This window comes from Leptopilina boulardi, unplaced genomic scaffold, assembly GCF_019393585.1.
Source record: "Leptopilina boulardi isolate dan_hultmark-lab unplaced genomic scaffold, ZJU_Lbou_2.1 LbouV2_4, whole genome shotgun sequence".
Classification (NCBI taxonomy): Eukaryota; Metazoa; Arthropoda; class Insecta; order Hymenoptera; family Figitidae; genus Leptopilina; species Leptopilina boulardi.
Window position 1 is genome coordinate 59,569 of NW_026137973.1, and position 23,494 is coordinate 83,062.

General features: G+C 24.6%; 5 protein-coding genes and 1 non-coding gene across 6 annotated transcripts in view; 2 read left to right on the forward strand and 4 right to left on the reverse strand.

Moving 5' to 3' along the window:
• The window catches only part of LOC127289138 (uncharacterized), a 42,097-nt gene extending 40,857 nt beyond the window's left edge, over positions 1-1,240 (reverse strand). The window contains exon 1 of the mRNA XM_051316910.1: positions 1,075-1,240. Within this exon, the coding sequence (XP_051172867.1) occupies positions 1,075-1,132 (58 nt within the window). The 5' untranslated portion in view covers positions 1,133-1,240. The remainder of the gene's footprint in view (positions 1-1,074) is intronic.
• A 347-nt stretch (positions 1,241-1,587) lies between these two features.
• LOC127289135 (structural maintenance of chromosomes protein 4) lies at positions 1,588-9,765 on the reverse strand. Its single transcript, XM_051316907.1, has 7 exons — positions 9,602-9,765; positions 8,366-8,617; positions 8,084-8,275; positions 7,823-7,999; positions 6,837-7,735; positions 2,841-5,324; positions 1,588-2,260 (listed from the first exon to the last, which is right to left on the reverse strand). The coding sequence occupies exons 2-7, from the start codon at positions 8,609-8,611 to the stop codon at positions 2,074-2,076; spliced, it is 4,185 nt and encodes a 1,394-aa protein (XP_051172864.1). The 5' UTR covers positions 8,612-8,617; positions 9,602-9,765; the 3' UTR covers positions 1,588-2,073.
• Positions 9,766-10,394: 629 nt separating this feature from the next.
• On the forward strand, positions 10,395-10,466 carry Trnaw-cca (transfer RNA tryptophan (anticodon CCA)). The gene has a single exon. It is a non-coding gene; the product is annotated as a tRNA-Trp (tRNA).
• Positions 10,467-10,936: 470 nt separating this feature from the next.
• LOC127289145 (THO complex subunit 5 homolog) lies at positions 10,937-15,268 on the forward strand. Its single transcript, XM_051316925.1, has 12 exons — positions 10,937-11,038; positions 11,244-11,353; positions 11,792-11,929; positions 12,096-12,310; positions 12,426-12,501; positions 12,636-12,821; positions 12,989-13,121; positions 13,294-13,533; positions 13,675-13,777; positions 13,993-14,200; positions 14,393-14,690; positions 14,910-15,268. Exons 2-12 carry the CDS (start codon positions 11,267-11,269, stop codon positions 15,224-15,226), a joined length of 2,001 nt encoding a protein of 666 aa, XP_051172882.1. The 5' UTR covers positions 10,937-11,038; positions 11,244-11,266; the 3' UTR covers positions 15,227-15,268.
• Positions 15,269-15,474: 206 nt separating this feature from the next.
• LOC127289152 (dynein regulatory complex subunit 2-like) lies at positions 15,475-17,423 on the reverse strand. Its single transcript, XM_051316929.1, has 6 exons — positions 17,283-17,423; positions 16,863-17,115; positions 16,755-16,777; positions 16,081-16,473; positions 15,848-15,985; positions 15,475-15,657 (listed from the first exon to the last, which is right to left on the reverse strand). The coding sequence occupies exons 1-6, from the start codon at positions 17,421-17,423 to the stop codon at positions 15,484-15,486; spliced, it is 1,122 nt and encodes a 373-aa protein (XP_051172886.1). The 3' UTR covers positions 15,475-15,483.
• Positions 17,424-17,727: 304 nt separating this feature from the next.
• LOC127289146 (differentially expressed in FDCP 6 homolog) lies at positions 17,728-22,916 on the reverse strand. Its single transcript, XM_051316926.1, has 9 exons — positions 22,676-22,916; positions 21,971-22,090; positions 21,161-21,367; positions 20,875-20,990; positions 20,590-20,713; positions 19,753-20,094; positions 19,422-19,623; positions 19,148-19,303; positions 17,728-18,896 (listed from the first exon to the last, which is right to left on the reverse strand). Exons 1-9 carry the CDS (start codon positions 22,772-22,774, stop codon positions 18,643-18,645), a joined length of 1,620 nt encoding a protein of 539 aa, XP_051172883.1. The 5' UTR covers positions 22,775-22,916; the 3' UTR covers positions 17,728-18,642.
• Between the last annotated feature and the right edge of the window lie 578 nt (positions 22,917-23,494).

Genomic DNA, 23,494 nt, shown 5'->3' on the forward strand with positions numbered 1-23,494 from the left:
TTGTTCATTTTGCAAGAGAAAAATTATAATTTTTCATGTATTTTTGTACGTAACGGTCCACGTAATTATCTTTTTACACTTGTGTAAAAAAAAATTGAAAAAATAACATCCGCCGATGAGTAAAATCGATAAGGAACAAAACCCAAATCGTTTAAAAAAATTTACATTTATGTAGTAGACGAATTTATTACTTTTAAACTTGTTTACAAAGTATTTTTGAATTTTTTTTTTTTATTATTAAAAAATATTTAAATTTTCGAAAAAATAAAAATGTTTAAAATATTTTTTTTTTTTAATTTAAAACAAATTAAAATATGCATATAAGTTTTATATTATAAAAAATTTATATTTCTGAAACAAAAAATTAAATTTCTAAAAAAAAAAATAATTTCTTGGTCATCATATTTATTATGAGAGAAATAATAATAATCTTATAAAACATATATCTGACGATTATATAAAAATTATTCTTTCATTGCAAAAAAAATTTAAAAACTTGTTTTATAAAAAAAAATAAATTTTTAAAACTTTTTTTTAAATTTTGAATTTTTTTTTTCTCTCTCAAATTATGTAAATATTATAAAATCTCATTGTTTTCGTTTTGTAAAAGATAAGTGGACAACAGAAAATTAACGTTACAACTTGAAATACAATAAAGAATGTAGATACTAAATAGCAAAAGAAAAAGAAGGCAAAAAAAATTTTCTTTTTTTCATTTTTAAAACTCAAAAAATATAGAATTTTTAAATTTTCTTCAAACTAATTTTTTTTCTATAAAAAATTATTCAAATTTTCCTAAAAATTTATTATTAACTTTCATTTTATAAGAAAATTAATAAAAATCTTTTTTTTATATTTTTAAAATATTTCTTATAAAACATTAAAAAAATTCGAAATTAATTTTTTGTATTTTTCGAAGTGAAAATTGATTATTTTATTTAAAAATGAATTGTAATTTTTAAAAAAAGGGGGGGGGGAAGAAACAAATTTTTTATATTTTAATTCAAAATAAAAAAAAAAAAATTATTTTTTTTTTTTTAAATGGCAAATTAAAAACAAATTATAACAATTTACCTGAATAGGTGGGGGGACTCTCGGCGGGACTTGTTTCTTCCACTTTTGTTGCGCTCATTTTCCATTAAAACACAATTTTTAGAAGCTACAAGTAGTGTGTTTATAAGAACGTGTGCCCCTCTTTTGCCGCGATGAATTGTGACTCCCTCTCTCTCTCTCTCTCTCTCCACATTTTTTTTTTACCACCGTTTTATATGATATGCGTCTAATCTCGCGCACGCGGCACATAGTTTAGTGTAAAATCCATTGTTTCCGTTAAACCTGATGAGCTTTAGAATTTTCGACGAAAAATGCAAAAAAATATTTTCAATTTTTAGAAAAAATTTTTAAAAAATAAGAAAATTTTTTTTTTTTAAATTATTAAAAAATTTACTCGACTACATAATTTAAATTAAGGTATAAAAAAAAATTTTTTAATAATTTAAAAATTCTTTAAATTGTTTAGGTATAACAAAATTACTATTAAAAAAAAATATAATTGTTCAAGGATTAAAATAAAAAAACTATAAAAAATTAGTTTTCATAATTTTTAATTCTTTTTTTTACATTACTATTCACTAAATATATATATATATAACTATTATCCTTTCGTCGTATAAAAAAATATTGCCCACTGGACATAGTTATTTGGAAAAAAGACTTATTTTCATTTTTTTTTTATCATAGAAAATAAGTTATATTAAATTTTTTTTTTTTATATCATTTAACTGATTCTTTTTTTTGTACATTAGTATTTCTAATATATATATATATATATATATATATATATATATATATATATATATATATATATATATATATATATATACTTTCATATTGTAAAAAAATATTGTCCATTGGACGTTATTTTTTTTTTTTAAATACTTATTTTTCTTTTTTTTTAGGAAATACGTAACTATCAACAAAATAGAAGAGAAAAATTCAAATTAAACATAAAAATAATTTTTTTTGTTCTTTACAATCAACTATAAATATATATATTTAGAATTGAATTTAATGTTAACGTGATCTTTTACGTTGTAATCTTCTTTTTTTCGGTTGTGGTTCCACATTATCACTGGTTTCATTGACAGAGGATTTTTCTTGATTTTCATCTTCCGATAATAATTCATTTCTTAAAAGTGATCGTCTATCTCGTCCCTCGGAAATTCTTCGCGGTGTTTGAAAAATATCAATTTCCGGCAAACTGTAAAATAATTGTTTTTTTTTACAATTATTTATTTAAATATTCGACTCTAACAAAAAATTTAAATAAAATTTTAATAATTTGCCATTTAAGAAGAACAAAATTAATTCTTTAATAATTAGAATTATTATATATTTTAATTTTAAAAAATTAGTAATTATTATCATTAAATAATATGTCATTTACTAATAATGATAGGAAGGTGAATTAAAAAAATTACAAACACAATTTTTTGTATTATTGCAATAAATTTAGTTTTATATTTTATTTTTATCATTATTATTATATTTTATTTATATTTTATACTTTTAGCCGTCCGTCCGTCAGTCCTTTGTTTAAACATTACAATATTGAATTATTATTTAGCTTATTTAATTATTAACATTTTATTGATGTTTAAATATATTTTACTTTTTTTCGTCATTAATAAAAATTTCAATATCAAAAAATAGAGTAAATATTTAAAATGAATTTTCTTTAGTTTACAAATTTTTTTGTAAATTATTCGATTTTATATTTTACATAATCAAAATTCAAAAAAATTTTAATCTTTTTTTTTTTAAATAAAGAATTTTCTTACTCATTACGAGGATCGTCATCTATTTTTGCTTTATCTGATGTTTCATCTTGCATATCAATAACATCCGAACACGTTGGTTGTATTATATCCTGTGACACTCTTAAATCAGGATCAATTGAACGTTGACTCATTTTTTGTGATGTTTGTGTTAAAAAACGATTTTTCGCCTGTGCATTATTATTATTATTCAATTGTACAGGTGGTGTTATTGAATGTGTTTTATATGCCTTATTAACATCCAATGTTGCACATTTTGTACAATTATAAGTTTTATAAATACCGACTAAATAATTGGCTAATTCAAACATATTAAATCTCAATGATATGACAATAAATTGTGCATTTTTTGTACGTTCCTTAATATAATTGCCAACAATTGAAACATTTTTAAAATCTAATGCCGCATCAATTTCATCCATAAAATAAAATGGCGTTGGTTTATAATGATGAAGTGCGAAAATTAATGCCAATGAACTTAATGTTTTTTCACCACCACTTAAATTACTAATATTTTTCCATGATTTTTTTGGTGGTCTTACACTAAAAACAATACCTTCACTAAATGGATCTAAAGAATCGACTAATTCAAGTTCAGCGTCACCACCTAATGTTATCATTTGATACATTTCTTTTAATTTTGTTGTTATTATTTTAAAACCATTGCGAAATTCTTCCATTCTTCGACGTTTTGCATCTTCATAAATATCACGTAATTTATTTCTTTGATTTGTTATTTCATCTAATTCAGCAGCTCGCGAAAGATATAATTTATCTTTTTCCTGATAATCTTTGATATATTGCATATTAGGAATTTCTTCTGGTAATCTTTCTTTAGCACGTTGTAAATTTGATGCTATTGTTTTTTCATCAAGCTCTTCTATTTCTTCATCGGTGAGTTCTTTTAATTCCTCTTGTTGTGAATCGGGAATATCATGTAATTTAAGTGAACGTATTCTTTTGGTAAATTCCGGTATTTTATGACCTAAATCATCAATTTTCTTACGTATTTCATTAATCTTTTGATCAAAATCAATTTTTGTTGATTTTAATTTACTTTCATTTGTTTGAAGACGATTTAATATTTCTTTAAGTTCAGCTGTTGCTTCGTCACGTTCTTGTAGGGAATCATTTAAATTTTTCAAATCATCAAGCAATTCTTTGCCAATTTTTTCAAATTCTTCTTTTTCATTTTTTGCGGCTAATATACGTTGTTCACAATTTGTGACATCTGTTTCAAGACTTTCAATTCTTTGTTGTGTTTTTGTTGTATTACGTGCAGCTGTTTTAATTGCCACATTAAGACGGACAATTTCACCATTTGCTTTGTCAATTGTTTTAGTAAGATCGGCAATTTTTTTCTGTTGTAATTTAACACGATTACCGGCAATACCATCGATTTCATTATTTATTTTTGTCACTTTATCTTCAGTTGATTTTGATTCTTCCTCAGCATTTTCAAGTGTTTTTTCGGCTGCTGTCACAATTTTTGTTAATTCCTTAACCTTCTTGGGATCAGGTACCGCTGCTTTAGCTTTTGCTTCTTGGGTTTTTAATTGTTGCTTTAGAAGTGGTTCCTGTTCGCTAAGTGCTTGTACTTCGATTTTAAATTTATCGCGATCAATTTTCATTTCACGAAGGGCAATCGTTAAAGTATGATGTTGATTTTCAAGGGGATTTTGTTGCATTTTAAGTTGATTCGCCTCGGTAAAGAGTTGATCGAGTTCAATTTGAAGATTTTCAATGTCCGTTGCACTGGGTTCATTTCTAACGACACGTTGACCCATACGACCGCGTAAACAAGAACGACCACCACCACTCATTGTTCCCGCAAGTTCAATTAATTCACCCTTTAGCGTAACCACCCGATGACGTTGTGAACCGTAAGCAATTCTTGTCGCTTGCTCAAGATCATCGGCAACAAGTGTATTTTGCAATGAATAAAAAAATGCCGGCAATACTCTTTCATCTTCAACTTGAATTAAATCAAAGAGACGCGGTACTTTTTCCGGTGTTTGTATACGTTGACGACATTGTTGTGCAAAACGTTGTTGTTTCTCGAGGGGAATAAATGTTGCACGACCAAGATCATTATCGCGTAGAAATTTTATACACATTTCCGCGGTACTCACTGTATCAACGACAACATTATCAAGTGGACCACATGCTGTGGATATTGCCACATCGTATTTCGCATCAATTGCTCCTAAATCACCTAAACGACCAAATATACCGGGCATACGTCCTTTACGTTTCTCTGTCATTAGAGCGTCGAGTACACGATTTCGCGATCGACTTGCTTGCATTGATGATTTTTGCTCATCAAATTGTACACGTTTTGCACGTAATCGTTGTGTTGCTTCGGCTTCGCGCGTTTTTATATCATCTAATTTACGTTCAACTTCCGCGAGACTTTTTTCTGTGCCCGGAATTTTCTTCTCTAATTCCTGTAATTGTTTGCGTCTCTCCTCCAATGTCTCGATCGTTCTGGTAAGAGAAAAAGAAAACAACGAAACCAGGAGAATTAATATCGTGAGCCAAAAATAAAATGGAAATTAGAAAATAAAAGAGAATGCACGCAAATGGAAAAATACTTAGAAAGATTTAAATTTCTACAAAAAATTTATTATTAAAATTCCCGACTTTTTTCTGAGAATTTAAAAAAATTTTCGAGAAATTTCTATCCGAGATTACTTTATTCTACTGCAATAATTATTTTCAATCTCGCGCTAAATTATATAAAATCCCTTTTTAATGATAAAGTTAAAACTACTATGAAATTGTTAAAAAAATTTTCCTCCTATAATCTTTATAGCTGATAAAATTCCTCATGACACTTAAACGATAAGGTTATGGTAATTTTTTTTCTTTGATAAAAAAATTATACATTGAAATATTTTGTAACCAAATTTTTTACCTTATATGGTAATTTATTTTAAGGTAATATTAAATGTCAAAAAGTAAAGTATTTTAATAATATAAAGTTAATGCTTTCAATGAAAAATTAAAAAAAAGAACCTAAAAAAGAATTTTTAAATGAATTGAGAAACAATTTTTAAAATATCTAGTAAAAAAAATTAGCATAACCTCTTAGTTTAAGCGTATTTTTTTCAAAATTTTAACTTTCAACAAATTTTCTTTAAATTTAAAAAACAAACTTTAATTTATAAAAGTTACTTTTTAAGTTAAAATTTTTTTTTTAATTAATGAAGTTAAAAATATACTATCCTAAGACTTTTTACAAAAAAAAATCGGTTTAATTAGAAAAACAGAAAAATAGACTAAAAATATAAAAGAACTTAGTAAAAAAGAAAAGAGAAATAAAAATATAAATGGAAAGAAATGAAAAAAGCAAAAAAATAATGGAAGAGTGCAAGTTTAAATAGGTAAACCTAATTAAAAACAAAAATACCATTTTTTGTAATTATTTTAAGCAAGATAATGTAGATCTCTCCTTTAAAGGAGATTTTATTCCCATATGTTCTAGTGGCAAGAATACCATTTTTTTAAAATTATCTTAAGATAATCTAGATTTCTCCTCAAAAGGAGATTTTAATTCCCATATGTTCTAGTGGCAAGAATACCATTTTTTTAAATTATCTTAAGATAATGTAGATTTCTCCTCGAAAGGAGATTTTAATTCCCATATGTTCTAGTGGCGAGAATACCATTTTTTTAAATTATCTTAAAAAAGATAATGTAGATCTCTTTTTAAAAGGAGATTTAATTTCCGATATGTTCTAGTGGCAAGAATACCTCTTTGTAAAAATTAAGTTAAAAAAAATGTCCCTCAAATACTTTTTCTATATGAGGCAAAACCAGATCTTTAAAAAAACCAACTTAAAAAATTTTCCCCTCTTTAAAATTCAAATTTTTTTAAAAAAAAGCAAGAGATAATAGAAAAAATAAGTAAAAAAAGAAAGAAAAAGAGAATAAAAAGCAAAAAAAAAAATGAGAAAAAGCAAAAAAAAAAGAGAAAAAATTCAAATATATATGAACCTAGTTAAAGCCTCTTGTAATTGCTGTAATTTCCCCTTTTCCTTCTCCTCCTCAGATGTATAGAGTTGTAATTCAGATTGAGCAATATCAAATGCCGATTTTGCCTCATCAACTTTTTTTCTAAATTCAATGAGCGCCGTCTCTTGTTTTTTACGCTCCTTCAATAATGGTTCAGTTTTTTCCTTTAAACTACTCATCATTGTTTTTAATGCCTCATCTTCTTTTTCTCTCTCGACACTACTTTTTTTTATTAATTCCTCATATTCTTCAATATCTTTGGCATTTTTCTCAGGAATTCTTTCAAGTTCTTCAAGTTTTGACATTTCAGTTTTAACTGATGCTTTATTTTTTTTACGTCGATTATTTGTCTCAACTAATTCCTCTTGTAATGCTTGATCTTTTTTACGTATTTCATCGAATTTCGCTGTTTTTTCATCTTTTTCATTTTGCAATAATTCCCATTTTTTACCCTTTTCTTTGAATTCCTTTTGTTTTTCATTTTTTTCATTGTGTATTTTTTTCATTTCTTCCATTAATTCATTGTATTCTTTCTCTTGATTCTCACGAATTTTCTCCTCTTCATCGAGTTCTTGTTTTGCCAACATACGTTTACGATGATAAAGTTGATGTTGATATTTTATAATGGAATTTTCAATTTTTAAAAATTGTACAGCGTCCTGCATTGGTTCTTCGAGATCTTTTTTTTCTTTCTCAACAAGGCGTAGACGATGTAATTTTTCAGTGCGTCGATCAGTCATTATTTCGACTTTTTCATTTAATTTTTCAAGTGGTTCTTTATAGCGATTTGTGCCAATAATATCTTCGAGAAATTCAAGAAGGCCCGAATCACCTTCACCTTGGCCTTTTGGTTTCATTAGGGCAATTTGTTCGACTTCGCCCTAAAAATAAAAAAGACATTTTATTTATTTAGCAAACGTAAATTTTGAAAAAATTAATTTCGGAACGAAAATTTAAAGAAAAATTACCTGTAGAATTAAAAATCGATTATGATCCAAATCAACGCCATGAGAACGAAGAAGTTTGGCAATTTCTTTGAAAACCACTTTTTTACCATTTAATTGATAATATGAGGAACTGTCCTTAAAAGCGGTTCGTGAAATTACAAATTGACTATTGGGAACAATTTCATAATCGTCGCCTTCCTGAAAAAAACCATTTCTTTTAAATAATAATTTAATAATAATAATAATAGTAATAGTAAATTAAAATTGAAAATTTTGTTTTACCTTATCAATAATTTGTTGAAAATGAATAGAAACGGTGCAACTTTTAACATTAAGATGTTCACTAGAATTGTGAATGAGAACAGAAATTTTTTTCGAACGAATTTTACTTGCTCTGTAACCAAAAACAAAGAGCATTGAATCGATCACGTTACTTTTTCCACTTCCATTTGGACCAACAATCGCTGAGAAACACTGGAAACAATAAGAAAAATTAAAAAAAAATAATTAAAAAATTACGAAAAATATTTTTAAAAAATACGAAATTTTTTTTTAAATTAAAACCTTGTGAAATGGTCCAACAATTTGTTCTCCCGCATAACTTTTAAAATTCACATTACTAATGCGAGTTATCATTAAACGTGGACCAGTTGTGTCGACTTCGCCAAATTCTGTTGGTCTCGGTGGAATATAAATTTCGTCATCAATTCTAAGACCACCTTCCTCATCGGATGGATATCCAGCATCCTCGTCCTGATCAACCTCCATTTCCTCATCATCTTCAACGTTTTGTTGATTTTTTTGTGCCATTCTTTTCTATTTAAAAAAAAAAATAATTCATATTTTAGTTATTTAAAAAGAAAATTTTTTATTTTTTACAGAAAAAAAAAACATTTTTTATTCGATTTTTTTTTGGTAAATTTAATACAATTCTAAAATACAATTATTTATCGAATATTTATTTCAAAAAAAAAAATTTTAATATAAAAATCGTTTAAATTTTAGAAAAAATTAAATTTAAATGAATCAATTATTTTTTGGAAAAATTTTTTGAAAAAAATTAATCAATTTATCATAATAATAAATCATTTGTTGGATTAAATCTCAATAAATAAATAAATATATTTATCCAGATAAATTATTAAATTTAAAATAAATATATTAAAAAAAATCAAAAAAATAAATTTTTGAAAAATTATAATTACAATTGATTAAATAATTTAAAAAATTAATTAACAAGATTTTATTAATTAAAAATATAAATTATTTTAATCGGTAAATATAAATTATACACAAAAAAAAGCTAAAAAAAAACAGCTTAGAAAATTTACAAAGTCGAAAAAAAACAAAAATTCATATTGATTATTTACGAAAATTTTTCTAACCTAATTTTTCTCGATAACAATTGGTCGAAAAAGTAATTACTCCATAAAAAATGTGACAAATTTAATTTATCTATTCTTGTTATTTTTTCTTTATTTATTATTATTTTTTTTTTTTTTAAAGAAAAATTTACCCGCGTGAAACAAAAGTTATCGAATTTTTGAGGTTAGGTGAATCAAAACATCGCCAATAAATTCACAATTTTCGCTAAATTCCATGAAAAATTTCCCCCAAAAAAACGAAAATAATAAAATTAACTTGAAAACTAAATTAAAACTAACAAAAAAAGTAATTGTAAAGTAAAAAATTTATATCCTTTTTTGTGTATGAAAAATTAATTTTTTCACATAACCTGTCAAAACGAGAGAGCGTAATTTCTCATATTGTTAATCGTAAGAAAATTAAACAATGACTTACCTTTTAATTAATTTTTACACATAAAAAACACTAATAGTCAATTGTCTATAAACAATTTTCAACATTCACGCACAATAAACATTTAATTCACGCACATGAATACCAGACAAAAAAAATCAACGCCTGACAAGCGACGCCATGACGCCATGAAAACAGTTGTGTTTGTAAATTTTGAAAGTTCATTCAAATTATTCTTTTATTTAAAAAAAAAAATTGTTTCCCTTAAACACAGATTTAAAAAAATTACTTTTAATTCTTTTTTTAAATAATTGAAAAGAACAATTTATTTTTTTTTTTACGAGAAAGGACAAAAATAAAATTAAACAAAGCATTACAGTTTAAAAATAACGGCCGCCATAACGGAAGTCACGTGTCATGTATAGAAAATATTTTCTCTTAAAAAAATTTCTTATAATCATTTAAAAAATAACTTTTAATTTGTCGAAATATTTGAAATTTGACGATAAAATTATTATTTTCCTTTCAGTAATAAATTAAACATATGTATGTTATTTTTTTTTTTTGACATATTTAAAAGCGGGAAAATCGACCGGAAGTCAATGAGAGTGAGAGAGTAAAAATATAATTCGATTATCGATATAGCGTCGGTTTAAAAAAAAAATAACGTAAAAATATTCAAAAATGATATTTAGAGTAAAATTTTCTTAACTTTTTTAGTAAAAAATTATTTGTTTTATTTTATTTTCATGAAAAAATGTTTAATTATTAATTCTTTTGTGAATCGAGGTCAGCGTCTACTAAAAACGACGGTGTGAAAAATCGTTAACATGATGACTCCGTGGCGCAACGGTAGCGCGTCTGACTCCAGATCAGAAGGTTGCGTGTTCAAATCACGTCGGGGTCAAAATATTTTTTTATTCTGTTTTTTTTTTTAAATTAGAAATTTAAAAAAGACAATTTTTTTTAAAAAACAATTACTATCTTGAATTTACAAATTTTTAATTAAAAATTTTTAAATTTTAATTATAGTAACTGCCGATTTTTTTATATTATATTTATTTGTATATTATATTATATTTAGTTTATATAATATTTCTATATTATATTTATTTTTAAACTATACAGTATATTTTTTTAAACATTTTTTTAAGAAAAAATAAAAAAAAATTACTGTTATTTAAATAAATGTAAAATATAATAATGATTTAATTTATTAGTTATTATTTTCAATAACAGATACGTTAGTAAAAAAAAATGAATTTAGATAATTAATTTAATTAATTAAAATCATTTTTAGTGGAAAAATTATCTTTTCATTGGATTTGAATTTTCGCGCGCTTTTACGTATGTCGTTACCTTCTATTACGGACCATTGCCAACTTCAGGGCAATTATCAATCGAGTTTTGATATAGAAAAGTTTGTCAACAAGTTTTTATCAATATTTTTCGGTTTAATTAGCAAAATAATTAGTTTAGGTACTTAAAAACATAACTAAAATGTTTCTTTTTAATTTACTTTATGTTTTTTAATGTCTTAAACTTGAATTTTTCATTTGTTTACAATTTTTTACTCTGATGAAACATAACCTCATTGTTTTGTCGGCACACACAAAAATTTAATAAATATTTTCTTATTATTTATAGTATTTTTTAAAAAACGGAAAATTACAAATTGTTACAGTTTTCGAGTAAAAACAAATTAAAATGGTGAAAGAAAGTGATGTTGAGCATTCGAAAAAAAGAAGAAAATCCGTGGAGACAACGGCAATAAAAGACGGAGATGTTTATAAGGTATTTTTGATTTTTTTTTTTGTAATTTATTTGATATTTATGAATTATAATTAATTTTTTCGTTATTTTACTAAGTAGCTAACAATTTTTTAATAACATTTACATGAATTAATATATAAGTATAGAAAAATTTTGTTTTGTTCGTAGAACATAACCACAAATTTTTTTATTTTTAATTTTTGAATTATAAACAGTGATAATAATAATTTATTATTATTAATTAATAATGTATGAAGTAAATACTTCTTTATTTTAAGCCATTTTTAATTATTAATTAATGATAATAATGAATCTTGTTGGAATAAATTTTCGTTTTTCGATTTCGTAAATAAAAATTTTTAATTTTTTTTTGAATGAAAAATTTGAGTAAAAATTGCGATTTTTATTGAAAAATTATTTTTCTTTAAAAAAAAGAAAATGAAAAAACTGTTTTTATAGACAATAATAACTTATGAGGAAAAAGAAGCACTGGAAAGATTTCCTGACAAGGATTCTGAGACTTTTCTCAATATTTGCGAAGAAATTCGCAAGGCAATGATGAGAATTGCGGAATTAAAAATTAGTAATGATTCAAAAGTAAGTAAAAATTTATCAAAAATTATTTTTAAAAAAATATTATTTAAATAAAGTCTTTTTTTAGAAATACTACTATTAATATTTTAAAAATTAAATTAAATAAATATAATAATTATTAAATAAATGTAAATAAAAAGCAATTAAAAAAAAAAATTTGTTTTCCCAGGCAAAAGAGGAAATAAGTGAATTGCAAATAAAAACATCGTTGGCATTCATTGAATTGAAAAAATTGAATCGAATGGAAAAATTTCGGACAAAATTTGCACGTGATTCACTTGCAAGTGCAAAAAGTAATGTCGATAGTCGACATTTGCATTTACAAAATTTACTCTACGAAGTGATGCATTTAAAAAAAGAAGTCATGAAATGTTTGCAATTTAAGTAAGTTTTAAAATTTTATACGTTGAAATAAATTCAAATAAATTTTTTTAAAAAATGCAAAAAAAAAAGTTATTACTTTTGTTGTGCAAATTAAATAATTATTTTTTTTCCACAGATCCAAAGACGAAATGATTGAATTAGTTTCCGAGGAGGAATTTTATCGAGAAGCGCCCGAAACAATTTCTCGTCCTGTGAGTAATTTTAATTATTTTTATTTATTATTTTATTAATAATTTTAATTATTTTTTTTATTTTTATTTATTTAAATTGTCAATTTAAATGAGAAAATATTTTTTAAAAAAAAAATAATTTTTTCCCATTGAAGGAAGTAACTAAAAAAGATGAACATCAATTAAAATTGGCACGTCTCGAATGGGAATTAACGCAGAGAAAACAATTGTCATCATTTTGTGATGAACTCACGGAAAGTAAAAAAGGCGTTGCTTCAAGTATTGAACAAAAACAAGCTCGTTTGGATAATCTCGCTCCACAGCTACGTACAATTTTGGAAGTAAGTTATTTTTAAAATTTTCTTTCAAAAAATGAATTTTTAAAAAGAAATTTTTATATTATTTTTTTTTTTTTAAATATAAATTTTTTCGATTTAGAAAACCAATTTTCCTTTTACAATTCATAATTTATGTTTTTGAAGAAATAAACAATTTTTTATTTCTCTAGGCAAGCAAACCATTACAAGAAAGTCTTGGTCTTCCGTTGGATAAAATTCGTCAGGAACATAAAATGGCTGCTTTATTGTCATCACCGCTCTATGTTCTTTATGCAAAAACTTCTGCCTATCGAGACGCATACGGTGAGAATTTTTTTTTTCATTTCTCTATTAATAGATTTTATTATTATTTAATATGACAATAGCATTTAATTAAAAAAATAATAATTTTGTGAAATAAATATTTAGTATTGAATTTAAAAAAAAAAAGGAAAAGTTTTGTGAAATAAATATCGAAAATGGAAATATTTTATAGATTCCTCATTGATTGTGACGATTGAGGGCGACGAGGACGAGGCACAACGAACTAATAATCAAGAGAGACCCCAAGAATCGGATTCCGATGCGGAAAATGCAGGTGACAATGTTGTTGAAGAGGCGCCGGTTCACAAGAAACGTCATCATCGAATGTCAAAAGAGGCGCGTCAAGAGGATAAAAAATCGAAACTTCTTCAACGACATCCACTCAGCGTTAAGATCATCATTAATTTTTCAAGTACAAATATTTATTTACTATAAATATAGTATAATTTAGAATTTATTTAATTTTATATTAATAGTACTTAAAAAAAAATATTCTTTCTTTTTTTATTTTTTCTTGTTGTTTTAATTTTTTTGTAATTTTTCTATTTTTCAGAAGATACAAAATTGACGTTACAATTTTACTATCTGACTATTTTGAAAGTTATAACTGTCGAGTCAAATTTGGAGAATGTTGATATTGGCGGCGTTTCAGCTGGGTAAGAAATGAAAATTTAATTTTTTTTAAAACTTCCTTTTTTTGATACTACTATTCTTTTAATTTTTATTATTTTTTCAAATTTCCCGTCCTGTTTTTAATTTTTAATTAAAAAAAAAAAAAATTATTATTGCAAATAAAGTCAGAAAATTATTTTTTATTATTATTGTTATTTTTTTAAATAGTTTAATAATAGTTTTTATTTTTTTTTTGCAGTGATATGCTGATATCAGAATCAATATTACGTGAACTTTATCCAAAAGATTTGGGATTAGATTCGCCAAATCCGGCAAATCATTATCAATTGGAAAAACATAGACTTGGAGCATTTCATTCATTGGGTCTTGGTTATCCCTATAAATGGGCGCAAAGAATGGCGGGACTTTATTTCGATGCCCCCGACGTTCAAGAGCAAAGGGCAAATGTAAGAAGAAAAAATCAACTAATTTTAAATATAACTATAAATTTTAATTATCGGAAAAATTATTATTATTATCATTATTTGAAAATAAGTTTCTTAATTTAAATTAAATTAATTTTAGATTAAATTAACGTAAAATTAATAATTTTTTTAAAAAATGTTTTTTACGTAAATTTTTTGTAATTTTTTGTATAGGTAACAAGCCAACAACTTGCGCACGATAATATTGAAAATGTTATAAGAGAAGTAAAACGACGTGTCAAGGCACGTTTAGCATTATGTACTGAAATTCATCAATTGGAAATGGGAAATTTGTCAATTGTCAGTGAAACATCAGATCCAATGCCATTGAAAATATCGACAAATTTATATAAATTTGTTCCACTTTCGTGGCGAAGTTATTGCAATAATCCAGAGACTCCTTCATTTTGTCGTGAGGGTTTAGTCAATTCCGTGGATTTCTTTTACGAAGCCATTTTTCGACGTGATAACAGTGAGTTTTTGAAAAAAAAAACAAATAATTACAATTTCTTTTTTTACTAGGGCGCATGATTTTACCATAAAAATTTCTTCTATTCAAAAAATTCAAAAAAAATATTTTTTGACGCAAACACTACGTTTCCTACTAATTAAAGATCGATAATTTCAAATCTTGCATAAAATTGTTTATAAAAAAAAAAGAAAAAGGGAATGAAATAAAATTTTCTTTTAGATGAACTTATTGCACGTATTGCAATAAAACCTGATTATCCAAAAGTAACGCCGGTATTTAGTATCAGTATGAGTCCAACAATTCATGTAACAACTGATGTGATACGCGACATGGAACGTGAAATAAATGTCATATGGGAAAAACAACCAACAATAACAGCACAAATACAACGATTACGTGCATGTTTTGATATTTTCCTTGAAACTGAAGGACGAGCAACAAGGGAGAAAATTTTCTTCTATCCAGTTAAAGGAAGAACACGAGCACGTCCTTATAAATATGTTGCACTAGGCGGAGGTATTTTTACTCATCGATAATATTTTTTTAATAATAATAAAAAAAAAATTGATATACAAAAATTAAGAATTGTATACAACCTACAATTCCCTCTTTTAATTCCCATTCATAAAATTAGGAAAATAATTTTTATATAATAATAGACTTAAAATTTATTTATTTAAATGGTTTTTTTTATTTTGTATTTTTGTTTTTTTTCCCCACCGAAGACGAGTGATTTTAGAGAGAAGATTTAATGATAAGAGGAAATGGTGGATGTGATAAATTATTTGATAATTCAAATCAATGGGATTTTTCGTGATACTGATATCAGGTATGTGCGAAGTTTATTTCGCAAATGATTATTTTCAGACATTAGTCGCGCGCGTTCTTCTTTCATTAAAATATTTTCAGCCTTCACATGATTTATTTGTTGCCAAAAATTTTCCATATTATCATAGAGATCAATAACCTGCAAAAGACAAAAAAAATATTAATAAAAAAAATTGGCTTTCTATTCAAATTAAAAAAAAAAGTTCCAATTATTTTATTTTCATTTTATTAAATAAATAAATAATAATTTATTTAAATTAAATTGTTATTAATTATTATTTTTTTTTAATTTATTTATTTTATTTTAATAATTATTTTTTTCAACTAACTCCAGTGGTTAATATTTCTTTCGTCGCCTCGGTGTCTTTTACAGAATATTTTTTAATCAACAAAGGTGGCTCAAGATCGGCGCAAAGTTTTGTTAGAAATTCAATTGTACAACTTTTCTCCAAAAGTCCCCCGAGATTCTGCAAAAAAAAAAACAAAGGAATTGGTGAGTTTTTTTTTTAAATTAAATTTATTAATCTTATTTTATCGAAAAAAAAATTTTTAAAATTTAAACCTTTATGATATTTCCACTCGTGACACTTAGACGTTTCAATTGTAATGTATCGATTGTTTGCATTAATTTCATATCCTGTCTCAATTTCCAAATTTTATTCGACAATCTCTCCAATTGTGATTTTAATTCGACAATTGTTTCTTCACGTTCACATTTCATTGTTTCGGTTTCATTTTTTAAATTTTCCATTGTCTCAAATAATTGTGAATATATTTTTGGATATTGGGCAAATTCAAGAATAATTGCATCGTCCTGCTCTTTTAAATATTCATATTGTTTCCTTTTACTCTCAGTTGATGATTCATAGTTGGATATTATTTTTTGTAATTCTAAATTTTGTATTTCCATCACTGAATCGATACTTCTTTTTATCTCCAACATATCGTCTTGTTTCTTGAAAAAGAAAAAAAAAAAATTTATTTTACACCAAAAAAAAAAAATAATTAATTAATTTTAATTTTATTAAAATATACCGAATATTCAATGCTATAGGTCCGTACAGCATTTCTAATTTTTGTGTCATTAATTATTTTTTCAATATATTTTTGTTGAGAGAAAATTATTCTTTCAATATTTTTTGTATCGTCTTTTAGAATTTCTTTTAAATTTTGAAATTCAATTTTATCGGACATTTCAATTTTATTCAGCGATTGAATATAGGTTTTTCGCAAAACTTCCAAACGTTCTTTGCCTCTCACTGGAAAAATTGTATATATATATTTTTTGAAAATATCTGAATTTAAAAAACAAGAAAATTGTTTTGGAATTTTTTTTTTTTTTACCTATTAAAGTATCAATAATGTCAATGTGTCCCTCTTGCAATCGTCGATGATCCATATCGGCAATTTCCAATTGTTCACACAAATAATTAATCACAGCGTCTTTTGCATTTACTGATTGAACAAAATTTTTCCACAAATATTCAACATCCTCGTATAATTCTTTACATTTAATTTTTCTCAATATAAAACGCCATTGTTCATTTATTTTTGCTGTATTTATTCGTGAAAATGCGTCTTCTCTTTTTAATTTGTTCTTGAATTGAACAAAAAAAAATTTATTTTTCAATAATAATTATAAATTATTTATAAATAAAAAATTAGCTCAATTTATTTTTCTATTTTTTAATAGAAATAAATTAAGAAAATTAAAAAAAACAAAAACAAAAATTGAAGAATTAATTAAATTGAAAATCTTTTTACCTTGATAAATACTGCAATTAATTCTTGTTTTCGTCTTTTTGCCTCTAATTCAATTTCAGCTCGATGTTGCAAATAACGAGCACGTTCTTCATCGCTCATTCGAGCTAATTTTGAAGATTTACTTTTTTTCTTTCCCGCCATTTTCTTTTTAAATTCTAAATTTTTTAATATAAAAAAAATTAGGTACTATTAAATATTTTTAATTTTGTTTATTAATAAATTTTCAAATTTTATTTTCCTGTTTTTTTTTCAAATTTACTTTATAAATTAAATATTTTTATTAAAGAAAAGAAATTTTAAAAAAATTTATCTTAATTTATTAATTAATTAAAATAATAAATATTGAGTTTAAAAATTGAAACTGAAAATTGATATTAATTGCAAAATTATTAATAATTATTTTTTGAATATAAATAAGAAAATTTTTTTTGTATATTTTTTATTTTATAATTTCTTTTTTTTTATATAAATTACACATTCGGTTAATTTCAATTTGTCTTATATATAAAAAGCTCGTTTCAATTTCAATTTAAAGCCGACAATGTTTGGTCGATGTCTCCTAATTACTTCTTATTGTCATAGTGACAAACATTACAATTTATATATTTATCGCAAAGTCTTTTTCTCTTCTTTTTTTTTTACTTGACAAAATCGGATCGAAATTTTTATTAACAAAAAAATATAAAAATTAAATTTTTTAAAATTTTTTTCTTTTTTTTAAATTATTTATCCATTTATTTTTTATAATTATAAGCATCAGTTAAGAAAAAAAAAAGTAGAGAGAGAAAAATTACAGTGAGAGAGCATTTAAATAAACATTCAAAAAAATTATATTATTTAACAAATAATTTTTTTTTAATAATTATATATAATAATATAATTGAAAATAAATTTTAATATAGACGCAACAAAATTGATATAAAAATAAATTTTTGCAGATTGGAAAAAATTTTTCCATTATTTTTTCAAACATTCTCAAAAAAAAAGAGAAAAAAAAAATTCTAAAAATAGATTCTTAAAAGTAATAGAAAATATATTTTTTTCTTTTTGTTTGGTAGAGTTTGGCAATGAAAAAAAAATTTTTTTCGTTTCTTAAATATAATAAATTCGACATTATCAAAATTAAATCCCTTTTTTTATTTTTAAATTATGTTTTAGCGCTAGGGAGAAAAATTCGTGTTTGTGTCACTAGAGAGAAAAATTATTATTTTAAAGCCTGGTGGTAAATTTTCACATTCAGGGAATTAATTTTGATAAATTTGTCCTTAAAACAACGCTTTCTTTTTGAGCATTCAAAGCACGTCCAGCGAGCGTGAAAAATTAATGAATAATAATAATAATAATAATAATGACACAATTATTAACAATGTTTGCGAAGTGTTAATGAGCGTTCCTCAAATTTTTCAAATAATAATGGCTTTTCTTTTGTCGTTGGAATGAAACTTTGCGTACGTCTTATTCTTTCTCGTCCCTTTGTTGGACGTACCGTTACTATTTCGGCTTCAAGTAAAATTTGTGCCTCCTCAGCGCGTCTCACTTTTTCACGTGCCGTTCGTAATTCCGCGTCAAGATTTTCCTTCTCGGCTTGCAATTGTTGAAGACGAATTTCCGCGTCTAAAAAATATATATTTTTTTTTAAATTTCAATTTGTAATTAAATCCACCCTAGTGGATAAAAGAAGCATTTTTTTTTCTAATTCTAAGGAAACAAATAAATATTTTCAATCCCTAGGGAGAAAAGTAATTATTTTCCACACTATGGGAGTAAAAATTATTATTTTTCACAAATCCTAGGGAAAAAAATGTAATATTTTTAACCCTTGGAAAAGTAGAAAATAGATAAAAAAAAAAAAAAAAAAATTCCACCTTGAAGTTGCCTTTCATTTTCCTCTTGTTGACGTTCAAATTCAAGGCGTTTCATTTTTTCCGATTCCAAAAGATCCTGTTGCTCTTTTTGTAATCTTTCCAATTCTTCGCGTCTTTCCCATTCCTCGCGAAGAACTCGCGCTTGCAATCCTCTCACTGAAAAAATTATTTTTGAATTAAAAAAAAAAAATTAATTTAAAAAATTAGAAATATTTTTTTTTAATTTCAAAAAAATTTCTAATTAAAAGAAATTTTTTTTTTTTTTTTGCAGCACCTATTTCTTCATCTCGCAGAGCTTGTTTTTCCTCTTGCAATAAAATTTCAAGTTTTTTTTTAACGTCCTCTAATTCTTGGACTTTTGCATTTTCCTCTTTTGAGATTGCCTCTAATTTACGTGCCTGAATTTCGGCGGCAATTCGCGCCTGTCGCTCGTGTTGAAGTTCCAAACGAGTTTCATCTTTTTCCTGCCTCGTTGCCTGCGAGGAAAAAAAAATTATCCAATAGAGTAAAATAGCTTTTTTTTAACTAAAATGGCACAAAATGATAAATTTTATCATATTGTGCCATTATTGCATATTTAAATATAGAAAAATGGCTAAAAATACCTGACGACATGATCTTCGTTGATAGGCAAGTGTTCGTTGATAACCAATTTTCTCCGTTGAATGTTGAATGGCAATTTGAATTGCCGACAACCATTGTAAACGTCCACGATGATCCTCGGCACCAAGTTCAATGCCACGATGTTCCGGTGTACTGAGAATAAATCGACGATCAGGTTTACCACCATTGCAAGCGGCATCTGCCCATGAATTTAAATCCAATGGAATAATACCCGATGGTTCTTTATGTTGTGAATCTTTATAGTATGTCAATTCACCAGGACGTAGGACAAACCAAAAATAACGAAATGTCGGCAGTAGAAATCCTTTTTTCATCAAGTAACCCTTAATTTAAAATAAAAAAAATTTTTTTTTTTATTTCATTATATTTAGAGATAGATTTGATTATTTTCCATTCTTGTGCGGATAAAAAATAATTATTTTTTTTTCTAATTATAGAGAAAAATAAATATTTTTAGCACCTAGGGAAGAAAGGTGATTATTTTACACTCTTGTGATTGAAAATGACAATTTTTTTTTCAAGGGAAAATATTTAATATTTTTTGAAACTAGGGAGTAAAAAAGTTTGTTTTTTTTTCACACTAGTGGGTAAAAGTAACCATTTTTTTTTAACTCTGGGGAATAAATTTATTTTCTACCCTAGTGTGCGTAAAAATAACCAACTCTAGGGGGGGGGAAATGATTATTTTCCATTCTAGTTGACAAAAAAATAACTTTTTTTTTCTAACCCTGGTGAGAAAAATAATAATTGAAATTAATATTTAAAAAATTTTTTTTTAATAATAAAAATTAAGAAAAATAAATTTTTTTTTAAATTACTTTTTTGAGTACATCCTCGACATATGTTTGATACATGTCGTCGATTGCTTCCGTTAATGCTGCGGGATCGACGGTTCCACATCCGGAATATTTCGATTCCAAAACTGCCAGGAACGTAGGAAATCTAATTTTTTTTTTTTTTTAGTAATAAAAACAAAAAGGAATTATTTTTAAATTAAACAATTTTTTTTTATTAAAAGTAATTTTTAAAAATTCAAATTAAAAAAAAATTATTTTGCAATAAAAAAATATTTAAAAATGGTAAAACTGTTTTATTAAAATTACCGAAAATTGCCAATTGCCGCGGCTAAAGCTGAAAAATCCAAAGGATCCCAATTTAAACCCAATGAAGTTACAAATTGTGAAGCGATTCGCGCGACTTCGTCACTATTCGCTGTTACCTGATAATTAAATTGAAAATTATTATTATTATTATTATAAAAATTAAAACAGAAATAAAATAATAAATTAACAATTTTAAAAATTGAAAAAGTAAAGTAAAATAATTATAAATAATATGGAAATTTTTATAATAAAATAAAAATAAGATGGAAAAAAAATATCAAGTTACCAAATATGAAGAATCCGTGACGTCGGCTTCCATTTCGGCTAGAAGGCAAAATATTCGAAATAATTGATAAACGCTACGATCTTGAAAAATGGGATGTGTTCGATTTAAATAAATTTTTCGGCAAACGAGCCAACATATTTCGTCAATTCCTTCTTCCAATGAACGACATGTTTGTATTGGTGTTGTTTCTGTGAGGGACGAGAAAACCTATTTTTGCGGAGGGGACAAAATATTTATTTTTTTTTTTTATTTACACAAAATTTTTTTTAACGAACAAAATTTCTAATTTTTACCAAAAAAAAACACAATAAAAATAATTTTTTTTTTTGTAATTTAAATTTATTTATTTCTCTATTTTTTCGAAATTTATATTATTTTTTTCTCCGACAATTCGAATTTATTTTTTGAAAATTATTTTTATTTATTTTTATTGTTGAAAAAAAATAATATTTATTTTTAGAAAATGAACTAATTTCCGCATGAAATATCGTCAATTTACATTCAATTTAAATGACATTAATTTCAAATGGTGTGATAACGATAGAATTAATTTCCATTTGAAAATAATTTAAGATAAAAAATTTTCATTCTTTTTAAAAAGGAATCAATTTTTTTTTTGTAAATTCTAAAAAATAATTTATTCATTTTCTTTAATATTAATTTTAAAATTAAAAATAAATTAATAATATATTTTCTTATCAAAATTTTATTTAAAAAAAAAGTTTAATTTGAAAAGAACAATAATTATTCTTTGATGAAAAAAAAACGATACGTTTTTTAATGTAAAAAGAAATTTATTTTTTTTTTTACCTCTTTTTGTAGATAATAGATGTATTGCTCGAATGTTAAAGTTTGCGTGCTTCGATAATGTTCCAATCCTTTTTCAATTCCATAGAGGTCCATTAATGTTCCAATATTCGCGGTTAAAACCTAAAAAAAAAATAATTATTTTATTAATTTAAAAAAATTTAATATTAAATAAAAATTGATTTTTTTTTGTTTACAATTTACAAATTACATTTAGTACTAAGAAAATAAATTATTTATTTAAAAAAAAAAATTTAATTATAAATTTTTTGATGGTAATTTCTCAATTTTTGCGTAAATAAAATTACCTAATGAATTTTATATTTAAAAAATTTTTTTTAATAGTTTTTACATTGTTTAAAATTTTTTTTGTTAATTTTATTTTTTTCTTCTCTCGATTTTATATTATTATTATTATTGACAGTATTATTTTTTCCCCTAGTCTATACAAAAAAAAGGAAATATTTGTAAATAAAAAAAGAAATTAGGGGGTCGAGGTCGAGTTGAAAATAAACCACACCCGAATTTGGAAACTGAAGCATTCGCGGTGGCTCTTATAACAAATTTTTTTTTTTTTCATAAATTACAATTAAATAAAAAATACAATAAATAAAATAAAATAAAAATTACAGTGCAATTAAAAAAAGCGATTCGAAATAATAATTATTTATTATTAATAATAATATATATATATATATATAGACCCACCTTTAATTTTGATTTTGCAACAACAAATGCATCTTCAGCTTGCAATGCATGAAACGCATGCCAGATGCTGTTTGTGAGATTTTTCAACAAATGGGTCATGCTTTTATTATATTTATTCGGAAAAATATGCAACAGGTGTTCAACACGCGCTTTCAAGCTCACATATTTCTTTAACTAAACTCAAATGGTTGAATGACGAATCCTCTCTTCCTTCACTCGCGCATTTACCAGTGAACGCGCGCGCCGCGAGTTTTTAAAAACGCGAGATAAAAATTTTTGTCATGAACTGTACTAATTTTTTTTTTTTTTCTTTCTTTTTAAATATAATGTGTCACGTGGTTGTCAGCTTCCATCTGTATCTTATCTCTCTCACACGAGAGAAAGAGGAAGGGAGAAGACAAAATTTTATTTTCCTTCTTTCTTTCCCATACAAGAAAAAATTCTTTCTATTCTCTCTCTCTCTCTCTCTTTCTCTCCTGTTATTAGAACCACGTGTGTATTTTTTTTTGACAGATATCAGCTGATTTTGACAATTTGGAGTAAACGAAATTTTTTTATTTTGCGAATATTTTTTTTTTTTATATGAGAAATAGAATTTTTTTTTTTGCAGAAACAATTTTTTTATAGAAAAATATTTTTTATTTATAAATTTTTTTAGTCGTAAAATTTATTATTTAAAAAAAGGGTTTTTTTTTCAATTGGATTTTTTTTTCAGATATTTCCTCGAGAATGACAAATATTAAACTGAGGGGAAAATTTATTTTTGATACTCTCGCGCGCAAAGTTTTCGAAACTGCAAGTTTATATTTATATAAAAGC

Bases quoted from the DNA above. Each gene is read 5' to 3' on its own strand.
- LOC127289146 (XM_051316926.1), bottom strand. From the start codon at position 22,774: ATGACCCATTTGTTGAAAAATCTCACAAACAGCATCTGGCATGCGTTT. The intron at 22,091-22,675 runs GTGGGTCTATAT...TTTTTTTTTTAG, and splicing joins TTGCAAAATCAAAATTAAAG to GTTTTAACCGCGAATATTGG. The intron at 20,095-20,589 runs GTAATTTAAAAA...TTTTAAATTAAG, and splicing joins TCGAGGATGTACTCAAAAAA to GGTTACTTGATGAAAAAAGG.
- LOC127289135 (XM_051316907.1), bottom strand. From the start codon at position 8,611: ATGGCACAAAAAAATCAACAAAACGTTGAAGATGATGAGGAAATGGAG. The intron at 8,000-8,083 runs GTAAAACAAAAT...GGTTTTTTTCAG, and splicing joins TTCAACAAATTATTGATAAG to GAAGGCGACGATTATGAAAT. The intron at 2,261-2,840 runs GTAAGAAAATTC...ATTATTTTACAG, and splicing joins GATGACGATCCTCGTAATGA to TTTGCCGGAAATTGATATTT.
- LOC127289152 (XM_051316929.1), bottom strand. From the start codon at position 17,423: ATGGCGGGAAAGAAAAAAAGTAAATCTTCAAAATTAGCTCGAATGAGC. The intron at 16,778-16,862 runs GTAAAAAAAAAA...CAATTTTTCCAG, and splicing joins CATTATTGATACTTTAATAG to TGAGAGGCAAAGAACGTTTG. The intron at 16,474-16,754 runs GTTTTGCGAAAA...TTCTTTTTCAAG, and splicing joins GAGGCAAAGAACGTTTGGAA to AAACAAGACGATATGTTGGA.
- LOC127289145 (XM_051316925.1), top strand. From the start codon at position 11,267: ATGGTGAAAGAAAGTGATGTTGAGCATTCGAAAAAAAGAAGAAAATCC. The intron at 12,822-12,988 runs GTAAGTTATTTT...TTATTTCTCTAG, and splicing joins AGCTACGTACAATTTTGGAA to GCAAGCAAACCATTACAAGA. The intron at 13,778-13,992 runs GTAAGAAATGAA...TTTTTTTTGCAG, and splicing joins ATTGGCGGCGTTTCAGCTGG to TGATATGCTGATATCAGAAT.